The 24,275-nt window shown below is 36.5% G+C and overlaps 2 protein-coding genes across 9 annotated transcripts; one reads left to right on the top strand and one right to left on the bottom strand.

Moving 5' to 3' along the window:
- Positions 1 to 961: 961 nt before the first annotated feature.
- On the bottom strand, positions 962 to 8,903 carry LOC110797285 (RNA polymerase II degradation factor 1). Of its 7 annotated transcripts, none has more exons than XM_022002400.2 (16): positions 8,400 to 8,903; positions 8,206 to 8,256; positions 7,863 to 8,099; positions 7,664 to 7,762; positions 7,491 to 7,546; positions 7,096 to 7,207; positions 6,697 to 6,867; positions 6,194 to 6,448; positions 5,042 to 5,251; positions 4,757 to 4,957; positions 4,539 to 4,664; positions 3,041 to 3,349; positions 2,848 to 2,946; positions 2,290 to 2,765; positions 2,161 to 2,193; positions 962 to 1,271 (listed from the first exon to the last, which is right to left on the bottom strand). In XM_022002400.2, coding segments are annotated over exons 1-16 (2,556 nt in total). In that variant the 5' UTR covers positions 8,520 to 8,903; the 3' UTR covers positions 962 to 1,270. The 7 variants fall into 7 exon arrangements, with proteins under 7 accessions (XP_021858092.1, XP_021858100.1, XP_021858108.1 ...); XM_022002408.2 differs by having other exon boundaries at positions 4,757 to 4,903; positions 7,863 to 8,108; positions 8,400 to 8,882; XM_022002416.2 differs by having other exon boundaries at positions 5,042 to 5,179; positions 7,863 to 8,108; positions 8,400 to 8,882.
- A 4,285-nt stretch (positions 8,904 to 13,188) lies between these two features.
- Positions 13,189 to 21,098, top strand: LOC110797274 (CDPK-related kinase 3). 2 transcript variants are annotated; one of them, XM_022002370.2, is made up of 11 exons: positions 13,189 to 13,869; positions 15,302 to 15,432; positions 15,819 to 15,860; positions 15,958 to 16,066; positions 16,160 to 16,238; positions 18,165 to 18,461; positions 18,552 to 18,661; positions 19,606 to 19,710; positions 19,810 to 19,872; positions 20,192 to 20,359; positions 20,452 to 21,098. In XM_022002370.2, exons 1-11 carry the CDS (start codon positions 13,381 to 13,383, stop codon positions 20,587 to 20,589), a joined length of 1,731 nt encoding a protein of 576 aa, XP_021858062.2. In that variant the 5' UTR covers positions 13,189 to 13,380; the 3' UTR covers positions 20,590 to 21,098. The 2 variants fall into 2 exon arrangements, with proteins under 2 accessions (XP_021858062.2, XP_021858066.1); XM_022002374.2 differs by having other exon boundaries at positions 13,739 to 13,877.
- Positions 21,099 to 24,275: the final 3,177 nt, after the last annotated feature.

Genomic DNA, 24,275 nt, shown 5'->3' with positions numbered 1-24,275 from the left:
TGGCCACACGTACACTAAGTTGAATAAATATTTGACGTTTTAATTCATATCAAGGAGTATTGATTTTCCTATGAGAATTGCTTAAATAAGGCAATTATATAGTCAAGTCAATTTATACTAAAAAGACAAAAAAAAAAAACAACAAAGGTCAATATCAGGTCAACCCATTTATAGTCGGTGTTGGGTTGAGTTGAGATTTCCAGTTTAATTACTTTTTAAAAGGTCTTGCGTGCACAAAGTGTACAATAAATTTATTGTACACCAAGATAACTTTTACCCATTTTTTTGTAACTTTAACCTAGTTTTGATTAACTTTTATAAACATTGATAGATAAACATTTTAAAGGGTTAAATGATTAATTTTATACCTTATTAGTGATTTTGAAGAAATAAGTTTTATTAAAATGAAAAAATTTATGACTAAAAAATAGATAACTTTTACATATATAAGCTTAACTTTTAAACATTTTGAGTTAACTTTTACTCCGGTGTACAATATTTATTGTACAACCCTTGTAAATAAGAATTTGTGATTACTTTTTCCCAATAGCACAAAATCCTAAATGTTAATAATCAATTTATAATTCGAGTAATTATAATTTTATAGTAATTTAGTCAAAATCATATGCTAATGTTGGTATTTATTATTTAATGACATTACAATAAATTTTTAAAGTCTTTTTTCCGAATATCATAACGGGTTATACCCGGAATCTGATCTGAAATTTTGGGTAACCAAAGTACAGATACCCAAACTTAACAGTTCAGTTCATGGATATCAATTTTAGCACTATTGATTACCGGTTTTCGAATCCTATAATGCTATAGGTTCGGGTGCACGACCCACACTCACCCCTATGTGAAACCATGAATATATAAACCGCGGAATCGCAGATTGACAATTTTTTTTTCTGGTATTCATTTATCTGCCAAGAATGTTCAAAAACAGCTTCGCCAGAACTCAGTATTTAAGAGTTAAATAAAATATGAGACGCAGCCATTTCCAACCAAAACAAACATAACATAAACGAATAAGGGGGCAAAAGGGTATGTATTTTAGCTTGAATAAACATGTTGCTATAAAATTCTCCAATCAGGACAAAGGGGTGAAAACATAAATCAGATGGACATTCCAATCAGAAATTCGGTTAGACCAAAAGATTAATGGAGATCCTGAATGTGATGGGAGGCCCCTTCAAGTACCGAGTGTCTTGCTTGTGCTAAATTGACATCGTTGTCCAAATTAAGTTTATCACCTTTCAAAAGAAATCCTGTCAAAACCGAAACAAATTCTGCGCATTAGAGCCGCTGTACATGTTAATTTTATGACGCCGTGATAAAATCCACACAAATTACGTGAATGGCAGAGATAAATTGCATGTTTGCAGCATCAAGTCTAAGAAATCACACAGATTTAGATGATCTTCCAGTTTTCAGTTGTAAAAAACGAAGTACAAAATTAACGAAACCATAATTTCATTGTGGAACAAGTTTCACAAACTGCATATTTGGACAAAAAGAATGGAATCACATACTCCGTATATCTATCAGCTTTCAGTTGTAACATATGAAGTACGTAGTATAAAACTAAAGAAACCATAATTTCATAGTGGAACAAGTTTCACAAACTGAATATTTGCATGTAGACTGTGGAATCACATAGATGTAACAGTATCTATCAGCTATGAGTTGTAGAACACGAAGTATAAAACAAAAAGAAACCAAAATTTCACTGTGGAAAAAGTTTCACAAGTTCATACGTATGGATATGCCCAATCACAGCAAAGCATTTGTAGCACCAAAACAGAAAATCGCTATGCGATGAGAACACAAGTTAGGGAAACAGTATCTGAAAATCGCTACAGTGTAAGTGCAAATTAAGATTCCATATATAACAATTATAATGGGGTTAGCAAGATCAACATATACAAGTAAAGGAGAAATTTAGCTTGACCGTGGGGACCAAAATAGACATGGACCCGCAAAAATCTCGATGGACCAACTTTTTCTTATCAACCAGAAACCAGCAATAAATCAATTTCAAACATGCATACACCCTATTAATCCCATAAATATCCAGCGTTCCAGGAAGATATAACAATTCTACAAAAGCAGACACAAATCAATACTTCACAAACCAAATTAATCCAAAAAACTTACTATCTTCTTGAGGCCAATCCAGCAGAAGCAGTCCTGTAATAGACAAACACCACAAAAAGAGTTAGCACTAAACAAAAACTAGTACAGCTAGTATAATAAAACAACTAAGCTGAAAATCAGAAGAACTACCTGCCCTGCTGTTTAGCAATAAAATTAGGACTGCCCCTTGCATGAATAGGCACCTGGTTTTGTGGGTGTCCCAGAATAGATCTATCAGAATGCGCACCATTTTCAGCAGGAACCATCAGGGGCTGTCCAGACCTAATCTCATGGCCATTGAGTTCCAAAGAATCTTTGGACTTGCTCAAAATTTTCACATTGGAAAGGTTTCCAGAAACATAACCAGAACCATTAGAATGGTGGTTATGCATCGCTGATGGATGTGAACTGTCAGCAGAATTTCTCATTGGTTTGGGTTCCAAAGATGATAGCTTCTTAACTCGACCAGCATGAGCCATAGGTGTAACAGCCACGGGAGGAAAAAAAGATGAGTAAGGAGAAGATGCTGCAGCAGCTGCAGCGACTTTTGCCACTGCTGCTGTAGCAGCAATAATTCCTTGTGCACCCTCTCGAAGTTGAATGTAATCCCCTTCAATTAAAAAAAGCTGCACGTGCAAAATGAGCAGTGTAAACCACATATTTAATTTTACAAGTAAAAACATAAACAGTATTGGAAAAGGAACTTACTTCAGGGTGACTGCTCACAAAGTCATCAAGTTTACCATACTTCCTCTTGTAATCATGCCAGTGAAGAGGTGCAAGCATCTTCCCCAGTCTATTTGGAAGCTGTATCAGAATCGAGTTCAATAAACCACCTATTAGGCACTGATTTTCTCAAATTTTATATGGAAGACAAAGTTGACTATTTAGTCATATTTACCGTAGAACTAATACGAATTTTGCCTCCTGCTGGGATAGTTCGGACAATGCAAGCTAATAATGCTCCTTCCTCAAGGAGGGCAGACTCAGGGATTTTTCCAATCGACAAACCATCTGCCTGATCAGTTGAGACAAATGACTCAGACAAAACAGTGTCACCAGCACTGTTCACTGTAGCTTCAGAAAAGTGCACATTGTGAACAGACGATTCAGATGGTGATGGCTCAATAGCAGAACCAGGATGCTCTGTCAACACATCTTGAATTTCAGGCTCACTGTTGGAAATGTTGCCAGCGCCATTCTCATCAGTCTATAAGAACATTATACAGACAAGTATTAAAATAAAACTTCAACACCTTCAAATCATTCTAATTTAACTCCATAATACTCAATGCGCTATGTTAATCTCATAAGCCAATTGTGTGCAGCAAAACTCCTCCAATCAGAATTACTGTCAGTTTCAATGTATGTTGTGTAAATTTATGCTGGCTTCAGAAACTGACAACAGAAACTGAAAAGAAACCGCACATCATTGTCTTTCTTTTTAAAAACTGGAAACTGGTAGTGGGTAACAAAAACCAATAACAAACGAGCCCCAAGCAACTTTAAATCGGCAATACAGGGTCAGAAAGGAAAGCATTAATTAAAAAAACTTGTCATTATAATTTGTCCTTTCAGGTTTTCACAGTAAGACATTCAAAAATAGGTCAGACTCAAGATATTGAGTGTTTATTTTTGACAGGAACGAGAATAATACTGATTTCATGTAAAACCAACAGCTTGTTAACAAGGTCTCATCAGTTTATGATGCAAATCAAGTATGACCATACCTTCGACTTCCCAGATACAGATTTTTCCTCTAATACACCTCTACGGTGTTTAGGTCAAATACTCATCAAGTTGTGTAATTAAATTTGTGACAACGGAAGGACTAAAATAAACCTAAGGCATCCCGTAGCTAGAAGATGGAAAGGCATAATATTTATTTATAGATTAATTTACAACTCCAACCCTCTAAAATTATTTCTATTTGTCCTCCCCAACCTTCTCCTAATTTATTCCTCCACAATCGACACAATTCCAGTCAAAGTATTCCAAAGAGTTATGTCTCACATTCTCTCTTCCCCCGCCATCATTCACTCTTGTGGCATGCACCGGTGACAACTGTGGAAGTGGTTACGGAAGATTGGGGATTAGTAATGGTGACAGGGCAGCAATGAAGGATATGGCAGTGGTGATAATGTGGGAGATAGGTTAGCACCAAAGCAATAGAGCTGAAAACTCTTAACAGAGCAAAAATACAGTTGAGGGGAATGGAATCATGCATATCAAAAGAAAGTTAAGTGAATCGAACGAAAAAATAGCCGAATGGGGATTTAATTCCATTTGCATACCTCTAACTGTGCAATAAACACCCATAAGTAGATTCCTTCAAGAATTTCACAACATAATTTAAATGCAGAATTTTATTTTAAAAGCTTCATGCAAACAGAATGAACCTTGATTTCACTGGTTTGATTGAGAGAGTCCAAACGCAATGCTTCTTGGAAGTGTGAAGAGATCTGTTGTAAACTGTGCTGGGGGTCAGAGCCAACAAAATAGCTCTTCTCCACAGACTCCAGGGTCTACATTGGATAAAAAAAATGTGATTATTTGTATAAAGAAAATATTACATTTAATTAAAGTTTGTAAGTCATGACGTATCATATAGAAAAACCTGCGCTGCCTCATTAGATGTTATTTGGCAATGAGGATCAATTCCTTGGCTTATATGACCATTAAGATAATCAGGATGCAGACTTTGTCCATTGACAGAATACTCATAGCCATAATTCGAATCTGATCTTGAAGGGTTTTCTTCAGCCTGGGACATAGAGTATAGGTTCTGAGAGTTGACAGAAGGATCTTCTGATACAGCCTAAGAATCAGAAGGACAACTGATTAAATAATAACTTCACTACACCAATGAGGTATACAAATATATAACAATAAAAGCACATACCTGTTGATTCTGCCACTGTTGGAGAGAAGTCATTGCCGATACAGATTGAAAATGCCCAACATGGGACTGCGGAACGTGTGATGCTACAGAGTGATTAGCTCCTTGTTGATGCATGATATACGGATGCATAGCAGTTACCTGTCCAGGTGGAAGATACGAAGGCATCCCCAAAATGGATGGAGTGAGAGGAAGACTAGGAGCATGGTTGGTCTACAAGAACAACAAGGAATTAGAGTTGATGAAAAAAGGCATGATATAAACTCAAAAAACATATTCATATCCGTCTTTGGGGATCAATAAGCAATTCAATACAAAGCGTTCAGTGCATATCATCTGATAACACAAGCTCGAGAAAAGTGACTCCAAAATTCTAGAGACAGTAGAAAAAATAGCATCTAGAAGTTGTGCAGTACAAAACCCACAAGGAAGCTACAAAGAAAATACAAGACAGACATGTTGGTTCCATGATAAACAAATTGCTATATCCTCTGTACAAATACAGAACTTTATCATAATTGAATCTGCACCATCTAAAATCACTTGCCAGCAACCACATTACGGCATAATTAAGAGTTTACTACTTCATTTAGGTCCCCTTAGGCCCTTACCACTTCAAAAATCAAAATTAATCCACTCTCATCACATATATTGAAGTACTCAGTAATATTTAACTACTTCAGGACCTGAGGGCACACTGACGGATTGAGCACATTCAGATGAGTTAACGTTTCTGACACAAAGAGAGTATAACCAAATTTCATGTTACGGAGAGTCAAAAGTCTTACAACAGATTATATCATCTAATTGACAATTGAAACTTAGAAAGTTGTATACATATGATAGTTCATAATTGGTGACTGACTGACTGTGCGAAACCGTGAGTTCTTTTTCAATACCCTTATATGTTTTATCCCTGCATACTTCGTTAACTCTCAGCTAACACACACTACTCTAACATAATTGGTACCAAAAATAAGTTCTAACTTGCTGTGTTTCAAATCAACAACTTTCCTCTGGAGGTAGAGATGCCAGCGTAGATTGGGAGGGGGGAGAATGTTCAATTGACGACGCTCCGTTAAACCATAACCCAACACGATTCATTGTTATATCAACAACCAAAGTCTACAACTCTGAACAGATAAATATCCTTACCTGTGTAGAAACATTGCCAGAAGAAACAAATGATTGAGGATTCTCAGAATTCCCATTGGGATGACTTCCAGAATTAGTCGATGTACCACCTCCATTAGCTTCAACACGGTTTCCACTGTTGGCTACACTTTGAGAGCTATCAGTAGAGGTATTATGTATTTCAGCATTATATGTTACGCTATTTCCTCTAACACCAGCCAACTCCATCTGAAGCTGCTGAATCGCCTGCATGTGTAGCCTCTCCATCTCTTGGAACTAAAAATTAAAAGTTTTCAGGTCAGGTGACTAGAAAAACACAGAAAGAGTACATGCGGAGACCAAACTTTCTGCGAGATCGATGACATTCACATAACACAAGCAGCAATCTCAGTGAATAACAAATTGACACCAACCTAACCCCCTAAAACAACTAAAATAACCAAGTAGAAAAGGTTAAGGTATATGGCTTGTGAAAGACAACAGAAATGGCAAACTAATTTCATGTTAGAAGTCTATAAATTCACCTGTCTTTGACAACCCACCCAGAGCTGGTTATACTGCTCTGTACGTTCCCGTAGCTCAACTTGCAAAGTACTTGATTGCAAGACATCCATTTCCTGCACTCGTGCCATCCAAGCTTGTGCATCGCGTATCTGTTCATCCTTGTAGAGGATCGTGTCTTGAGCTACCCTATGCTGTCACAGTAAAATGTAAATCAGACTCGATAGCTATGCTGAAACACCTTCTTATATGACTTGCTAGATGGAGCAATCAGTAATCCAACTAATTCCCTCCTCCCCCAACAAGATTAAATGAAGAAATTGCCCCTTTGAAGTATTAACAGAAAGGTTGCTGGGATTACTGATTGAAGAAGAAGGTACTAGTTATCTATACACCATTACAAGGCAAAAACTGTGGCACACCTGCTCTTGCAACTCAGACACTTGTCTCTCTTTATCTTGAATATGTTCTTGAAGATCATGTATCTGTTGTCTGTGATGGGCTCTCTCGGCTTCAATGTTATCACGCTCCCTCCTGGTCAAAAAAGGAAAAACATCCATTCCCAGATGTTACTTTGGTGGGAAATTGTTGTTATGGAAAGAATGCTAGGTTAGCCCCCTCAAAAAACACAACCTATTTTATCCATGTGGCGGATAAGTCAAAGAATACCAACCAAATGGAAAGGAAGAGGCAATGACCCTCAAGTTATTCATGAAGATAAATAGTGACAACAAAAAAGCACAGTGGACATGAAACCTATATCCTAATCTTCAAGAAACATCACTAATGAACAGAGTTGAAGAATAAGAAACCCCACCGAAAGCTTGCTATTTCTTGTTTTTGCTCCCTTAGAAGATCTTCCTTAGCCCAAGCCTATCAAAGATATAATTCAGTAAACAAAACTCTGAAGCAACACAACAACAACAACAACAACAACAACAACAACAACAAACGAAACTAGTTTTATTTTTCGTTGGACTAGTCTCTTACTGCTTCGCTATCCAATCTCACAGCATGCAACTCTCGATCTTTCTCCTCTATCTTCCTCTCAAGCTCATGCATCGATTGGTCTCTTTCGTGAAGTTGTTCCTGTCAAACGCAAACAGCCCACATTACTACACAACACTACAACGAAATGATTACAACTTTACAAGAGTGCAAAATCAAAATCTCTTTTTCCAATCAAAACCTGGAGCCTTGCAACAGCATTGGCTTGTTCTTTGTAACGCGCATCAAAGCTATTCTGCATTTCCACAATCTCGGATTTCACAATCAACTGAGCCCTAAGCTCATTCTCCATTTGCTGCATCTCTTCTCTATGTCTGGCCAGACTATGAATTCTTTGCTGCAAAATCCCGTCATCCATACCCATAATTCCGTCCATCTGTATCGAGCAGTATTCTACCCCACCAATCGGCTCTTGTCCCTGCTGTACCTTAACCCAAACCAAAAACAGACCCTCACTAAATCACCTGTTCACTCATTTCTCAATTCAAACCCAAAAAATCCACTACAACAAACAAATAGTTTACCTCGTATATGGTCCTTTCATCAGATTGCCCTAATTTCGACCTTTCTAAGTCCTGTACACGAAGCAGATGAGCCAGATCATAATCAAAACCCTAGCTTTATTCATTCAAACCCTAAATTTCCATTTAATTCCAAACAAATACACACAATTAAACAAACAAACATCAAAAAATTAAAAATAAAAATAAAAAATTACCTCAGCTCCGGAGCTTCTATCGGAGTGTTCCGAAACGACACGCCATTGCTTACGAGAAGGCAACTGAGACGGCGCCTGAGACAGCGAAACGCCGCGTCCAGCAGCGGCCGCAGCCTCCATAATTAGGGCAGAAAAAATCGCGAAATATCAAACACAAAAACCCTAAATTTCGTTTTAATTTCAGATAATGCGGGAAACCCTAGAAATCGGGAACATCGAACGAGGAGAGAATCAGTAATGCAGGTTTACAGAAGGCGGAATCGGCGATGACACTGAAGCGACGACGACGACTGAGGAAGAGGAGAGAGAAAGTGAGAGACGGAGGAGAGAGAGAGGGGAAGATGGTGTGAGTGATTAAGTGAGGAAAGTAACAGGTTTTTTTTTTTTGCAAACGAAGGGTTTTATTTAAAGGGGGGTTAAGAGGGTGAAATTAAAGAAGATCGTTGACGACAAAGTAAAACCAGAGAGAGAGAGAGGGAGGAGAGAGAAATTGAGAAAGGGTGAAACTTGTATGCGAAGGTGAGACTCCCGCCATTTATAGGGTGAAACTTTCTGGTTTGGTTTTATAATTACTGTCATTACGCGTAATACGGTGGCGCGTGACTTGACAACGGTACCGGAGTCTCTTTCCGACTCCACCGAGATAATATGGGCCAACCGAAATAGTCCTACTCCGTCGTTAAATTGGACTTAAAGTAGTATAAGAGGACAATCAGGAATGAGCATGTAGGAAATGGAATATACGGTAATAAGTTTGTGTGATTACATTTTTGAATTAACAGAACAATGTTTCAATCCCACGCATCATTTGTAATCTGCAAAGCTAAGCATTTTATACTTGTGTGGTTAATGACTGAGGTGATAGCGTTATTATTAAACTATGGATTGTTGTATTTCTTTGTTACGGTAATAAAACTATTATTATTAAGGGGATCAAATGTAACATCCAAATAAGTTGTGCCCGTAATAAATGGGCTCTAATTTGAACTTGGGTAACGTGTTAATTGAGGTTTTATGAACAGTCAAGTGCAGGTGAAAAATGAATTGTAAATCAAATTGCATGGAACGTACAACAAGGGAAAAGGTGTTTGTTTTATTAGCTTGAATTGGTAACTTAGAGTTGTAAAGCCAAATAAAATCAGGAAAGGTAATTTGAAACGCTTCGAGTGAAGGGACTGAACAACACGTTATTTACGCAGTGTAGGAACATGTGTCAATCATGCTTACTAAAGTCATTTACTGAAACTGATTACCAGATTATGTAGGAAAAAACGGCACGCAATAGCGGAGAAGGAGAAAACCGAGGGAGAACGAGAGTAAAAGAGAAATGGGAGTGGAGAGAATATTGGGCACATAAATACTAATCATTTGCAGAGCTTTACTTATGTAGAAAATGACATGTATGACTTTCACGTACATAGCCTTTAAATAGTTAGTATGCAACTATAGAATATGAAGTATGAAGTATGAAGTGTGTTAAAACATCACTTGTTAGAGCAGAGTGCACAGAATAAAAGGCTTTGCATTGAACTAACATTAACGTCTGTTAACCTTTTCGCGGGATGACCCGTGTATAGTTCTTATTCGACAAGGCGCATTTTATTACCTACTTACAAAATCACTAGTTGTTGCATGCTTGTCTCATACCAATCAAACTGTTTGGGAACCTAAATAAAATAACTAAGGGCCTATTCGGTATGGATTTGGTTTGGCCTTTTTCCGTTTTTTTTACCGAAAAAGCTAAACCAATCTTGTTCGTTTTCTGTTTTAGTGGTTTAATGGGTTTTTTTGTTTTATTAAATTCAAGGCCTCGGTAAGAGTGGTGTGAATACCAAAGTAACAACCTCCCATGACCACCAATTTGGTGAACCCAAATACCCTATGAAATTATGAAGTTTATCTCACCACTCTCTTTCGTCGTTCCACCGTCGGGTCCGTTGCGACCAAGTTTCACTGCTGCCCGTCATTGTCTTCCTTTTATATCTTTAGGTTGTAGAATTGTCGACATCGTGGATATTGCTCACTGCCGACGTATGTTGCGCTTATTAGGTGGCTTTTAAACCACTTGTTTCTGTCATTCTAGTTTTTCACTCTAATTACTACTGCATCTAAAACCATCGTGACCATATTATGTCTTGTTTTAGATGATAACCAAACCCAATTGAATTATCGAATAAAAAGCGTTGCTACCATGTTGATTCCAGCCATGAAGATGAAAATCAATTGAAAAGAAGAGGAGAGAGAGAAAGGGATTTTAATTTCCTTTGGTTTACTTCTAGTTTTTATTAGGCACTTTTAATGTTCAATTGTTGTTGACACCCCGCATCCCTGTGATGTCTACGGTGAGATCACATTCAGGAGTATATTTTTGTAATTTAGAAAAACTTAAAACTATAAACCGAAATCAGTTTGTAGTTTTGTAAAAAAAAAAAGACATAAATGATGTCTAACGGGTCCTAAAATAGAGCTTGTAGAAGGGAGAAAAACACGCCAAACAAGTATATATGACATATTTTGTTTGCACTCATATAACTGTGTAATAATAGGGTATATATACCTCTATTGCTCTACACATAATACAACATCATAAATGAACAAGTATTCCAATGTCATCACGCTTTGATTCATTTGTTTTCATTACAATGTGGAACGCTAGTTTTTTATTCATGAAAACATAAACTCGTGTAATTGAAAAAAAATGTCTTTTGAAAAAATTGATAAATTGCATAGCAAATTAACAATGAATCAATTGTTAAGCATATAACTAGGAGCGATGAGTATTATCCAGTTATTTTTAAGTCAACCATCACATCATATACATCGTGATTATCAAGTATTTCCAATCCACGTAAACAATCTATTATATCAAACTAATCGTAATGTACGTTGTCGGTAAATAAATATAACATTCATTATGCTTGACATATCACATGATTCACATGAGCCTTCTATTGACATAGGCAATTCATTCCCGAAACCAAAAGGCGAAAATCGCGCCCTCCAGGTCCCTCACTGTCATACCACTCGAGTATCGTGTAGGAGGTAATCGCAACACGCGTCTCAATTTGACAGTTTACAACATGTCGTGTTTTTCATATTACTTTGAGCCCTGAATACGCCATACATGTTCAATCTTGATCCTTTTTATATTTGGAATGCAATATTTACACTGTGTTTGGGAACCAAGTGAACTTGAAAATGTGAAGAAAAGTAAAACTATGGAAATCTGTAGAAAAGCAAATATGAAGAAATATGTAGAAATCACAAATTTTAATTTGTTTGGCTAATTATTATGGAAAACTGGGAAAATTGAAATATCTCATATATTTCACTTCTTTAATTTTGTTTTCCTCGGATTTTCACAGTTTTTCCATCACTTTTGAGGGGAAAAGTGTGGAAAATAAAACATGCAAAATATAACTAGTTGATTTCCACATATTTTCAACAGATTTCCACACATTTCATTTTCCTCACTTTTCCATTTAAATTACCAAACAAGCTAAAATTAAGGAATTCTCATATTTTCACAATTTTACACACTTTTCCTCATTAAACTAGAGTTCCCAAACACACGGTTAACGTACATTAACCAATTTTAATTTCTTACTTCATTAGACACAATTCAACCAACCTCTAATTAAAAAAAAACCTATTAGTTATTGTATCACATTCAAAATCATTTGTTTTCCTTATAATTCAGACCGTGTATCAAATTACCAAAAAAAAACAGGTCTTATTAGAACTTGATAAACCTAGGGCAATGTATTTATTATTAAGCATATAATAATTAACTACATGTGATAAGTAATATCCAATCATTTTTAACTATAAACAATCAACTTATATGCATCACGATTATCAAGTATTTCCTCAGCACATAATCACTTTGTTTTCAATTGAAAGAGCCTAGGAGTCCCCGGAAGATAGAGGCGGAATTTTCTTTCTAGCCGCCTTTCCAAAAGCTTGAACTATCCTATCGGATATGAAATGCCCTTCCTTTTTCCCATTATCGAATGGATCTTTCCGTTATAATACTCTATCCGAGAGTCATCAGTATTTATCAAATCTGAAAGATCTTTGGGAGTTTATAAATCAGATTTGCGCAGCCAGCCCCCTTCACTATCTCTCATAATGTGTTCTACTCCGGACCGAATAGAGCTTACCTACCGATTTCTCCGGCGCGAATTGTATGTTATGAGACTGAACTTCTCTAGGGCTATCTATTGAGTAAAGGGAGGGTTATCAAAGTAATAACATCATTCTTATTAAACCAATGCGTAGCATAACATTCATTTCTGCTTAATATATCACGTGACCTTCTATATGCAACACATTTCGCTTTTACGCTTTCACCTACATATGTCAATCCCACATATTGCATCAACTAAAATGCGATTTACACATTAACACAATTTTCACTATTACTTCATTTGACACAGATCCGATCAACAACTAATTAAAACCATACATATCGTATTTGTTATTTCATTAATTAGAAGTCAAACTAGAAAATAAAATCGAAAAGTTCACACATTGGCACATTGTTAACCTACATGATTCATGTAGGTTACCATAAACAATTGCGATGAATCTTATGGAGGAAAGACAGAAAGAGTATGAATTCAATTGAGTATATACGATTTTAAAGAATTAAACAATACCATAATTGTCAAAACAGCCGTAAACCCATCCACCACCACCTTCCTCCCTTTGACCATTCACACCATCAAGACCCAATCAAATTTCAGTCAACCCACCTCAATTTTACATCGACGGCTCAAAACCCATCATTCACTCACCTAAATCTCACCGCCATGTCAACTTAACAAATTAAGCTCCAAAACTTTAAATGTCAACAACTTGAACTTCTCCCTCTACAGTACTTTGAAAAACTCTTTCTTTCTCTCTATCTCTCTTCAAGATTTTCTCTCTCTAAAATCTCACTTTGCCGTGATTATCGACCCATCTAGGCCGTGCGATCATGGGGCACTGTTACAGCAAGAAGGCTAATTTAGTGGCGGTCAACGACGGCGGCACTGCCACCGTGGAAGACCCCAGAAGAACCCCGGCGAGTGCGCAAATGACGCCGTTTCAGAGCCCTTACCCTGTTGGAATAAACCCTTCTCCGGCGAGAACTCCGGGGAGGAGGATCATGAAATGGCCCTTTCCGCCGCCGTCTCCGGCGAAACCTATAATGGCGGCGTTGAGGAGGAGGAGGAAGGAGAGTGGTGGGGTGACGCCGGAGAGGGTGGCCGAGGAGGGAGGTGAAGGGAGGAGGGAGAGGGAGGCGGAGAGGGAAAGAGAGAGGGGTTTAGACAAGAATTTTGGGTATTCCAAGAATTTTGGGGCGAAGTATGAGTTAGGGAAGGAAGTGGGGCGAGGGCATTTTGGTCATACTTGTTGGGCGAAGGGGAAAAAGGGAGATGTTAAAGGTGTTGCTGTTGCTGTCAAGATTATTTCTAAAGCTAAGGTGCGGTGGTATGTGGCATTTTTATTTGTTTGATTTTTGAGCTTGATGATGAAATGAGGATCATATTAGTAAATTACTGTATGTAATTATGTATATATGTATGTTTGTGATTAGGCGAGATTGATCAATTTTGGAGCATAACATAGACTTTTCTTTGTTATATTATGCTTAATTTTAACAATTTTGTCTGTTTTTGTGGAGTAGAACTATACATATGAATATATATGTGATTTGGTTGTTGCTTAGGTAGCATTGTGAGTATTTGTGAGTATTTGGTTTTGAGGTTTGGTATTTCGAGTTCAAAATGATGAAATGTGGAGTATATGTATGTTGTAACATTGTTAACAATTCTATTAGTAGACTTATATGATTGTGGAGTTCAATTTAGGATCTTTGTTTTTGTTGTCATTTAATTTGGATTTTGAGATTGAAGGTCTAGAAATTAGAAAGTTTTGAATGTTGGTTTTGGCACTATGGAATGAGGGGAAAGCGAAGTGATAATCTTGATGAAATTGGGACTTATGCAGTTATATGGGTGATTATTGGGTTCTCCATTCGAAATGGAACCATGATGTTCTATTTGGGTTTCATGGTTTTGTCTTGTATATCTTGAGTCTTTCAGTGTTTGATGTTGTCATTGTTGTTGCTATTCCTTAAATGCCAACAACAACAGAAACTTGGTCCAAAATGATTCGAGGGTGGCATTTTGGTTGGTTGTTCGAGATATGATTCAAATGCTTAATTTCCATTTTCAGCATATGTTTTGTATTATGGAAATAGTTTATTGGGCATAAATGGGGAGCGTATGTATGCAATGATCAACTTGAAACAGTCATGAATCGAGTGGCAAGACCGACAACAGTTAGGCTCAATTTGGTAGGGTGTAAAACGTTTCATGGAAAACGATTTCCCCCTTTTCGATCAATTTACGTTAAACAATTTTCCACAACTCCCTCAAAGATGGAAAAGCCTTTTTCATTTGAAAGGGAAAAAAACCACTTTTCCTCCTTACCACCCTCTCCTTTCTTCCCCTCAATCTTCACCATCTTTTCCCATTTTCTTTTAAGGAACCAAACAAAAGAAAACTAGTTTGGAAAATGTGTTTTCCCTTGGAAGATGTTTTCCATGAAAAATCCTTTTGCAATGAAAACATTTTACACCAAACCAAACGGAGCCTTAGTAGCAGAGTTACATTGTCGTGTTACCCTCATTTCAAGCATAGGGTCCTCGTGATGTAGGAATTAGTTTAAATTTTGCCTCCATTTGAGACTCATAAGTCATAACTTTTGATGATCTTCATTGATAGTAGTTTATGTGTGAAGTTTCATCAAGTTGTTGAATGTAATCTATGAAATAGGTTTTGGTTTTATATATAGTCCTTTTAATACATAGCGGGGAATAAAACGAATAATGAATGGAACTGATTGGGCAGATGACTTCAGCAGTTGCAATCGAAGATGTTCGTAGGGAGGTGAAAATATTGAAAGCATTATCTGGAAATCAGCATATGCTCAAATTTTATGATGCATTTGAGGATACTAACAACGTCTACTTAGTTATGGAGTAAGTTCTTCCCAAATTTCCTACATGCTTTATTTATGTACCAGATTTACCATGACACAGAGCCACAGAGGTTTACTGGAATCTGCATATAGTAAGCAGGTTTTCAGCAGACCAAAAAGTCCCTATCTTTAATTTGTATTATCCTTTACAAAGTATTTATCAACTTTTTCCAAGACTCACTGAGCGATGCAAGTGATTTGAACATTGTGATAAGAATCATTCAAATTGGTTAATTGTACTCGAGTCATAGCTTAGCAACTTTGGCCTTCTGCCCTTTACCACATTCTGGTTGTTTGATCAGTTTTCGAGTAGTTTTTTTTTTTTTCCGTTTTGGGTTGCTGTGTGAAGGAATCCATTTAGAATGACACATATGTTTTGACTTGCAGATTATGCGAAGGTGGTGAGCTATTAGATAGAATTTTGCAAAGGTAAACTCTTGATGCAGTCTCATTTTACAGACTATGGGTTTCCTAGATTGATTCTCTATGAGAGTATAATCATCCTTTTGTTTATTTAATGATACAGAGGTGGAAAATACGCCGAGGAAGATGCCAAGGAAATTGTGGTGCAAATTTTATCAGCAGTTGCATTTTGCCATCTTCAGGGTGTTGTGCACCGTGATTTAAAACCAGAGGTATGGAATCATCATTGTGGTTCTATGCATTTATCTGAGGAAAAGGTCAATTTGGTAGGTTATTATTTGTTAACCGACCCTATTTCTTGGCAGAATTTTCTTTTTGCTACAAAGGATGATGATGCGCGCTTAAAGGTTATAGATTTTGGTCTTTCTGATTATGTCAGGCCAGGTAATGGTTGAATGCACTAACTTCTGAATTATTTGATGTTCTAGTTTTATTTTCTACTTTGGCTAATTGGCTTATTCAATTTTATAAACCTTGACAAGAATAATCTCCACTTTTAGGCCGTCATATTTGATTAATCTCACCTTGATTAGCTATGAAAGTAGGAATAGTCTTACCTAAGGGATGTGTCTTCCCAAAATGGACCTCAGTTTAAGTCAATTGTTAAGAAGGTCATGAAGTTCATGTGGCACATTTCAACTGACCTCCCAAAATTTTATTTTTCAAATCCACTTCCTCCCACCCCCTTTTCTCCTCCTATGGTTCTACCCTCCCTCTTTGACTCGGCCTCCGGTGACCTAAGTTAGCAAAGTAAATGTTTGGGTAGCAGGAAGAAAACTAAACCAACTGTATGAGAAAATAATCTCTAACTAAAACAATACTAAATGAAATCAACACAAATAGATCAAGCTGCAAAGTAAAACTAATTGATACAACAGTTGTTATGACGGTGAAGATGAATATGATGAAAATGAGGAGGAGGTCGAGGATGAATGTCAGATTACTGAAGATGAAGATGATGATGGTTGCACAATCGATCCTCAGATCATATACTACGAGAAAGTAACAGAGGAACTTCACGTTTGCCACTCAGTGCCTCTTATCAGTTCTGCAACAAATGCTCGACTGAGGAGCCACTACATTGTACCAGTTCTGAGCCCTATAATGAAATCAACACAAATAGATCAAGCTGCAAACTAAAACTAAAACTAATACTAGTAGATATGCTTAGAATGACAGTAAATTAGTGGAAGGAGAATATATGGTTTTAGTTCGCGCTGAATTACCTATAGTAAGATACAAAGAAAAAATATCCGAATTATGCAACATGAACTAGTTCGGTAAAAATCTATCCAATAACTGTACCAAAAAAATGAAATTGTAATTCATTGAAATTCAAAAACTTGTTAACTGAACTCGAATGTTCAAAACTCAAGCTAAAGCTGCATCAACAGAATGTTAAAAACTATTGACGAATAAAATGAGAAACTACTAAGTCAAAATACCAGACCTGATCATATGTGGCATGACCCAGCCCGGTCCGAAAAAGCACGGGTTTGGGCAACCTCAAATACGCATTTTTAGACCAAAGCCCGAACCCGGCCGGAAAAAGTCTGGAAAACCCACCTGGCCCGAAATCCTGCACCAAATTTATGGGGTTGGACATGAAAATTTGTGTTAAAGCCCGATCCGGCCCGGATTTTGATCACCTCTACAAAATACCAAAACTAAAAGATAAAAAGGACAATCCCTCAATATTATGAAAAAGAAAAAATGAAAAGTTCTGCTTTCTCTGACTAGTTACTACTACTACTACTACTACTATAAGTACGTGCTGCTTATACTACAAAAAACTTAGAATCAGCCTCCCAAACAATAGTTCTGTTTGTCCGAGTAGCCCAGATGTCATGGTTGAACTGAAATTGAGGAAGCTGATGATATTTATTTGTTGCACTGTAAATGGCAGAGCTGGTGGGTGTTGAGATAAGAACTCAAATCAGTTAAGCTCATAGATTACCTAGAACCATTTTGGGTAGACGCCCCCAGAGTTGGGATTATTCTTAGTTCTTAAAAAGGCGGGACTATTAAAAAATAATGGCCTAATTTTTGAATTAATTCTTGTTAAATTTTCCTTCGATATATGCGTGAATTGCTGGGTAATAATCAGATTTAATGTTAAATATGTGAAAAGGTAGAGGGTATTTTAGTCTTTTTGATAGGGGGACACCAAAAGTGTGTTTACTTAAATGCCCTCAGCTCTTCACTTATAGAATAGAGATTAGGGTAAATCAGATGTGATAATTGTATGTGTTTGATTGGATTATTGGTTGAGGATAGTCATTCACTCATCAAACTTCTTTGATTGTGCAGATCATAGGCTTAATGATGTAGTTGGGAGTGCTTACTATGTTGCACCAGAAGTGCTGCATAGATCATACAACACTGAAGCTGATATGTGGAGCATCGGTGTCATAACTTACATCTTGTTATGTGGAAGCAGACCTTTTTATGCACGAACCGAATCAGGAATATTCCGTTCAGTCTTAAGGGCCGAGCCTAATTTTGATGATATACCTTGGCCGAATATATCGGCAGAGGGTAGAGATTTTGTCAAAAGGCTATTGAATAAGGACCATAGGAAAAGGATGACCGCAGCACAAGCACTAGGTGAGTATTTTCTATTGCCCGGGTTTATGAGAATCTGAATTCTGAAATATCAATTATATTCCTGACATAACCATGTCAATTTACTTGCAGCTCATCCATGGTTACGAGATGAAAACAGACCTCTTCCTTTAGATATATTCCCCTTCAAGTTAGTGAGGTCATATATTCGCTCTACTCCTCTTAAACGAGCTGCTCTAAAGGTGAGACCAATTATCATTTATGTGCACCCGCTTTTGCAGGTTTGGCATGTCTTAAGCTTATACCAAAATTTTGGCCTCATTGCGAGAGAATCTAGAGGGTGGATGATGTTATCACTTTTTAGATTTATAACGACACTCGCATTTGCTGTCCTAAAGGAAGAGTTTGTGAGAATGTCAATATATACGTTTGTGGTGCTACGTTAGAGCATCTCCAATGGGTGTAACTAGGGACAGCTTGGAATTTATAAAAGTTTAAAGCTAATAGCTAGACCATTGGAGTGAAAATAGTAAATTAGCTTGGCCAAGCAAAGTAGCTTAAACAAGCTAATTTTCTTGACAACTAGCTCCAAAAAGTTATCAAATAATTAATTGACAAGTGGGATCAATTTAAATAACAAGGTAGTTTCTAGCCATTGGAGCACAAATTAGCTAAAAAATGAAATAACTTGAAATCTTATGTGACATAACAAACTAATCGTCACAACTTACTCTTATGCTCTTAGCTACTCAATCTTAGTGAGATCAAGAATGCGAATTCTTTGAAACAACTTTTAGGGTACAAGGTAGCAAAGCCCTGAGTCATTCTCGTTGCTTAATAAATGATTATATCCACAAGTTTTTATCCTTAGGAAAGAAATTGAAGAAAAGATCAGTGGTATAAAAGTGATCAAACATTATATGCTGTACCAGTTTTGCCTATTGAACAATGGCTCTCGAGTCTCAACCTAAACTTTTTTCCTGTTGTCTCTTGTCAATTCATAATCTTGTTTCTGGCTTCTTTCCTATTTTGGTACATGTGACTTGACATAGAAATCAATAAATCATATCTGAAGTTTATTGTTGCCCACTGCCCTTGTTAACCCTAGGTATAAATTCATCTCTTTTCTATGTTTCCCACTTTCCCATTGTCAAAATTGGTGAAACTCTACTTCTCATAATTGCAGGCTCTTTCAAAAGCTCTGACAGATAATGATCTCTTTTACCTCGAAGCGCAATTTAAACTCCTGGAGCCAAAAGATGGATGTATCTCTTTCGAGAATTTTAAAGCAGTAAGCACAACTCCCCCAACCCCCCAAATTTCCAACCGGTCTTCTTAGATAATCGAAAATTCTAATTTAGCTTCTCTTTTATCATGTCATTATCTATAGGCTCTCGTGAGAAATGCTACTGATGCCATGAAAGAAGCCAAAGTTGGCGAAATTTTGACTATGGTAAGACCGTTTGTATTGTGTGATTTTTTCAGGGACTGATCTTTCATCAAGAACTTTGCATTATTTATAGATAAAATTACATTTTACCATTATATAACTGAAACTAGGCTCTGTTTTGTTCGACTTATTTTGACTTATTTCAGGCAAAATAAGTTCAGAAAAAATACGTTTTTTTCAGACATTTTAACACATAAATAAGTTTATTTCAGTCAAAATAAGTTTATTTCAGATAAAATAAGTTCAGACAAAATAAGTCGAATACAACAGAGCCTAAATGGTCTTAAAGTAATAGCTTACAGTTTTTAAACTTGTACTATAGATGGAATCATTTTCCTCGAAGAAGATAGATTTTGAGGAGTTCTGTGTTGCGGCAATCAGTGTTTACCAGCTTGAGGCTCTTCAAGACTGGGATAAAATTGCTAGCACCGCGTTTCAGTATTTTGAGCAGGAAGGTAACCGGAAGATCTCAGTTGAGGACTTAGCAAGGGTAAGCATTTATTTACTTCATCAAACTTAATTTCCTCCAATTCTTCTTCCTGTTGATCATTTTCTCTGACCATTTTCACGCGTTACGCATAGGAAATGAACTTGGGCCCCACGGCTTATACATTAGTCAAGGATTGGATACGAAGCTCGGATGGAAACATCAACTTCATTGGTTACACCAAATTCTTGCATGGTGTTACAGTACGTAGCTCAAACGCAAGACGGCAATAACTTTAGTCAGGGTATGAAATTCTTTCCAGAATTTCTGTTGATTTCTCTAATACTGTGAACCGGAGTGACGGGGTTGTGGGACCCCTTGGCGGGGAGCGTTTGAGCTCCCCCAACCTCCAACCCCCCCTAAAAATATTCACCCCTGATTTCGTAAATTTTCAATATGGGGGGGATGCATATATAGTGACAAGTTTGGGATAGATGAATCTGACTGTAATCATTCAGCTGCGTTTTCGCAGTCTGTAAATTAGTCCGTGCAGAATAGAAAAGATTAGAATCTGATGCGTGAAGGCTTTCCAAGAAACTTAGAATGTCTGATATGAGCTTTTGTAGCCTCATTTGTATGCTAGAAAATATTCTTTTTTTTACAGCAAATAGATGATTGTATTTGTAACGAGGATGTCCTTTCAATGTTACTGATGTTTATATCAAGTAGGCCTGTGTCCTTTACTCTTAAGGGCCTTGGACAAACTTTTAGGGCAACAATGTTAAGGATTTTTTCTTGGACATCAGAAATGAAAGTACACACTCAGAAAGCCGCAAACTCAACCACATATGTACCGCCTCCGAAAAACTACGCCATGTTTGTTCCACTCGGTTTTATTGAAATGATTTCCCCCTTTTCCGTTGAAAGTTACTTTTTCTTGAGAATTGATTTCAGGTGCTTTCTATTCAATTGATTTTCAATTTATTTGAACTTATCAACACTCATCTTAGTTATAAATTATACTGGAGTAGCTCTTATTCCTACTCCGTATTACTTTTCTTTTATTTTATAAACTTATTTGAATTTAATTGAACTTGTATTTCTGAAATAAGTGCAAATAAAGGGAATAGAACAACGTGTTATTGATTAAACGAATAACAATGTTGGTTGAAATTGATGCCTTTCAAAACTAACTTTCGTTTTATTGTCCCCAAAATAAAAAGCTAATGAACTTGACACTTAGGATAGAACCTCATCCATACAAGAAACTTTAGTGCAAGTGTGTACAACAGACTCTTCAACGGGGCAAGTGTGCGAACACATTGGAGGGATCAGTTAGTGGGATTGATAAGTTTGGGCTTAAAAATCCAATATAGGATCATTATATGGATTCATGTCCATGTGAACTATGAAAGCCTGAATTGATAATGAAAGGGAGGTAACTAGTTAAGTAGAGTACTCCGTAACTAACCAATTGTGTGTTCTAACGTTCTATTAACCAGATTTTCACAAATTTAGCTGAATTTAGATTACTTATTAATTGGAACTTTTTGCCAACTACTTTTGAAGTTTCAAGACCGCTTAGACCCGTTCATCTTCGACACAAGAGCGCTCGATGAACGAGCTATTACACACTCTTTTAGGGTGGCTGCTTCTAGGCAAACATCATGGGAGTCTCTGCACCCCTACCTCCTTTATCACTGAGCGGTCATTATTCATCAGTTGCTACATAACTTTACGCGTCATCTTTTTGCCAACAAAGACTTATGCTTTCAATTTTGTAAACAACTGCGTTTTACTTTGTCAGTTTGTCTTTACTGCGAACCACTACCATTTCACAGAGAACGTTAACTTTTCCAATAGTGGGACCCACTTTCACATACGATCTAATGAAAAAAATCAAATAAGTTTGTGTAAATAGTGTTAAATTCAAATTATGTTATCTAATAAGAAACAGAGGATTATGCAATTATTTTACTTTTTACATTATTTTGATATATTTACTCGAAATCGACACAAACCCGACATGTTTACCCCGTTATGCCAGCTATAGATAATAGTAGTCCGTATGACAATTACTACTAGTAGACGGTGATAGTACTTAATCAGTTAATATTGCATGTGAAATGTGATACTCCGTATGTGATATGTCGAGTTTTAGTACAAGTGTTGGTACAAGACAATTAATCGTCTTTAGTTTTGTGGTATTGAGAAGCTCTGTTTTGGCCCCATTTGGCGTAGGAAGTCAAGCCAGATTGACATATTGTGGGGACTCGGTTTACACATAGGGGTGTTCAAAAATACTCGACCCGTATTACACATATGCTTCTTTGTGCAACTTCTTCATTAGACAAATTGTCTATTCATTTAGTAATAAATATCTTTTTTGTTTTTCTAATATTTAAGGACTTACATGTTTTGTAATCTAGTTGGGCAACATGCCAATGTGTTCATGTTTTTGTTTTGGACCAATCTGACTAATTAACTAGTTCTTGTTCTCTATTTTCCTTTTATTAATGGAAAATATTTGAGAGACTTATTTATTTAATACGAAGTAATAACAAGCACTACTATATTGGATAATATTTCCATTTTGTGTTGTTGTGTGAATAATAATGTGTGATGATCAAATTAATAATGTTGGTTTTGATGATTTTGTTGTGGATGATAATCTTCATAATAATATTATGATCCTCATACGGAGTACTTAATTTTAGGTTCCGCCACCCTATGTTTTCGCCCTTTGAGTTAAGTTGTATTCGAGGTGAAGATTTTTCCAAGACAATTTTGATTATGCTAAGAAAAATACTCGCACGAAGGAGTGATATATTGCCTTGAAAAAATCTTCACCCGGCTCACAAAATGCCAGACACTTTTGTCACGGGATCAAATTAATTACCTTTATCTAACCAGTTACAGTACCAAATAACATGACACAAAACAGTTTTGACTGTACATCTATACCGTATAATAGACGTAAGATAATTGCCCCCAAAATGAAGCAAATGAGTACTACAAGTAAACAAACAAATACTCCTAGCTAGTACAATTGTACAAATGTACAAATGTACAATAGTTAGGGTGAAAACACACAAACATCCACTAACAATAAGGACTACCCTTAACAAAAGAGTCATTTACACAATGTGTGTGCTTGAATTTCGCAATTAATTTGGGTGGTTTGGTACTTCGTTTAATCATATGATTTCATTTGTACTCTCCTTAATATGAGGCATCTTTGATTCTTAAGCATGCGTAATTAGTTTAATTAGTCCATTTTAATCATTCGATCTCCGCATATATTTGAAATCCTTTGTTCAATTATATGATTTAAGATTAGATTAAGAAACTTATATTATAAGCAGATTATTAATTAGTACTCACATGCAGATGTAGTAATCACTAATCATGTGCACCCTCATACAGTACTTGTATGCTAAACGTAGCTCTAAGCGTAGCTCTACGCGACGTACGTACGTGCTTTATAAGTAGAAATACGTACTATTAGGACCGGCACCTCTCAGTCTCGGTGATCTCACATGTGTATCAACCAACTATACAACTTAGGACCATGATCCACCCATAAGAACCACAACTGGTGGGAATCGAACCCCTGACCTTAAGGAGTTAAGGTCATTATGTAGAATTCCTACCAAATACTCCATCATTTACTACAGAGTATATCGGTTCCACACATATATAGTAAGGATTAGAATCTAATTTGTATTATACACTTGAGTACACCTTATTATAAACTTATTTCATGATGCGTATAAGAAATTGCATGATCTTAATACGTGGAAGAAAATCATGGAGATAAGAATTGTATAGTTAGTGTAAAAACAGGCACATCAACTAAGTCTAAATTAGGAAATTTAGTTTGGTCGAACATGGATGAGACGAACAAAAGTTTGTTCATAAAAAAAAAAACGTAATTTGATGGATTTAAATATTATCTAGATTGATTGAAAGTCAAAAT

The sequence above is a fragment of the Spinacia oleracea genome, chromosome 3 (assembly GCF_020520425.1).
Source record: "Spinacia oleracea cultivar Varoflay chromosome 3, BTI_SOV_V1, whole genome shotgun sequence".
NCBI lineage: Eukaryota > Viridiplantae > Streptophyta > Magnoliopsida > Caryophyllales > Amaranthaceae > Spinacia > Spinacia oleracea.
The sequence above is the reverse complement of the archived record's forward strand: the minus strand, read 5'-3'. Positions and strand labels throughout refer to the sequence as shown.

Coding starts and splice junctions, on each gene's coding strand:
- LOC110797285 (XM_022002384.2), bottom strand. CDS start 8,519: ATGGAGGCTGCGGCCGCTGCTGGACGCGGCGTTTCGCTGTCTCAGGCG. Junction 8,109..8,205: donor ATGAAAGGACCATATACGAG/GTAAACTATTTG, acceptor GTTTGGGTTAAG/GTACAGCAGGGACAAGAGCC. Junction 6,449..6,696: donor GGGTGGGTTGTCAAAGACAG/GTGAATTTATAG, acceptor TTTAATTTTTAG/TTCCAAGAGATGGAGAGGCT.
- LOC110797274 (XM_022002370.2), top strand. CDS start 13,381: ATGGGGCACTGTTACAGCAAGAAGGCTAATTTAGTGGCGGTCAACGAC. Junction 19,711..19,809: donor CTTTCGAGAATTTTAAAGCA/GTAAGCACAACT, acceptor CATTATCTATAG/GCTCTCGTGAGAAATGCTAC. Junction 19,873..20,191: donor TTGGCGAAATTTTGACTATG/GTAAGACCGTTT, acceptor CTTGTACTATAG/ATGGAATCATTTTCCTCGAA.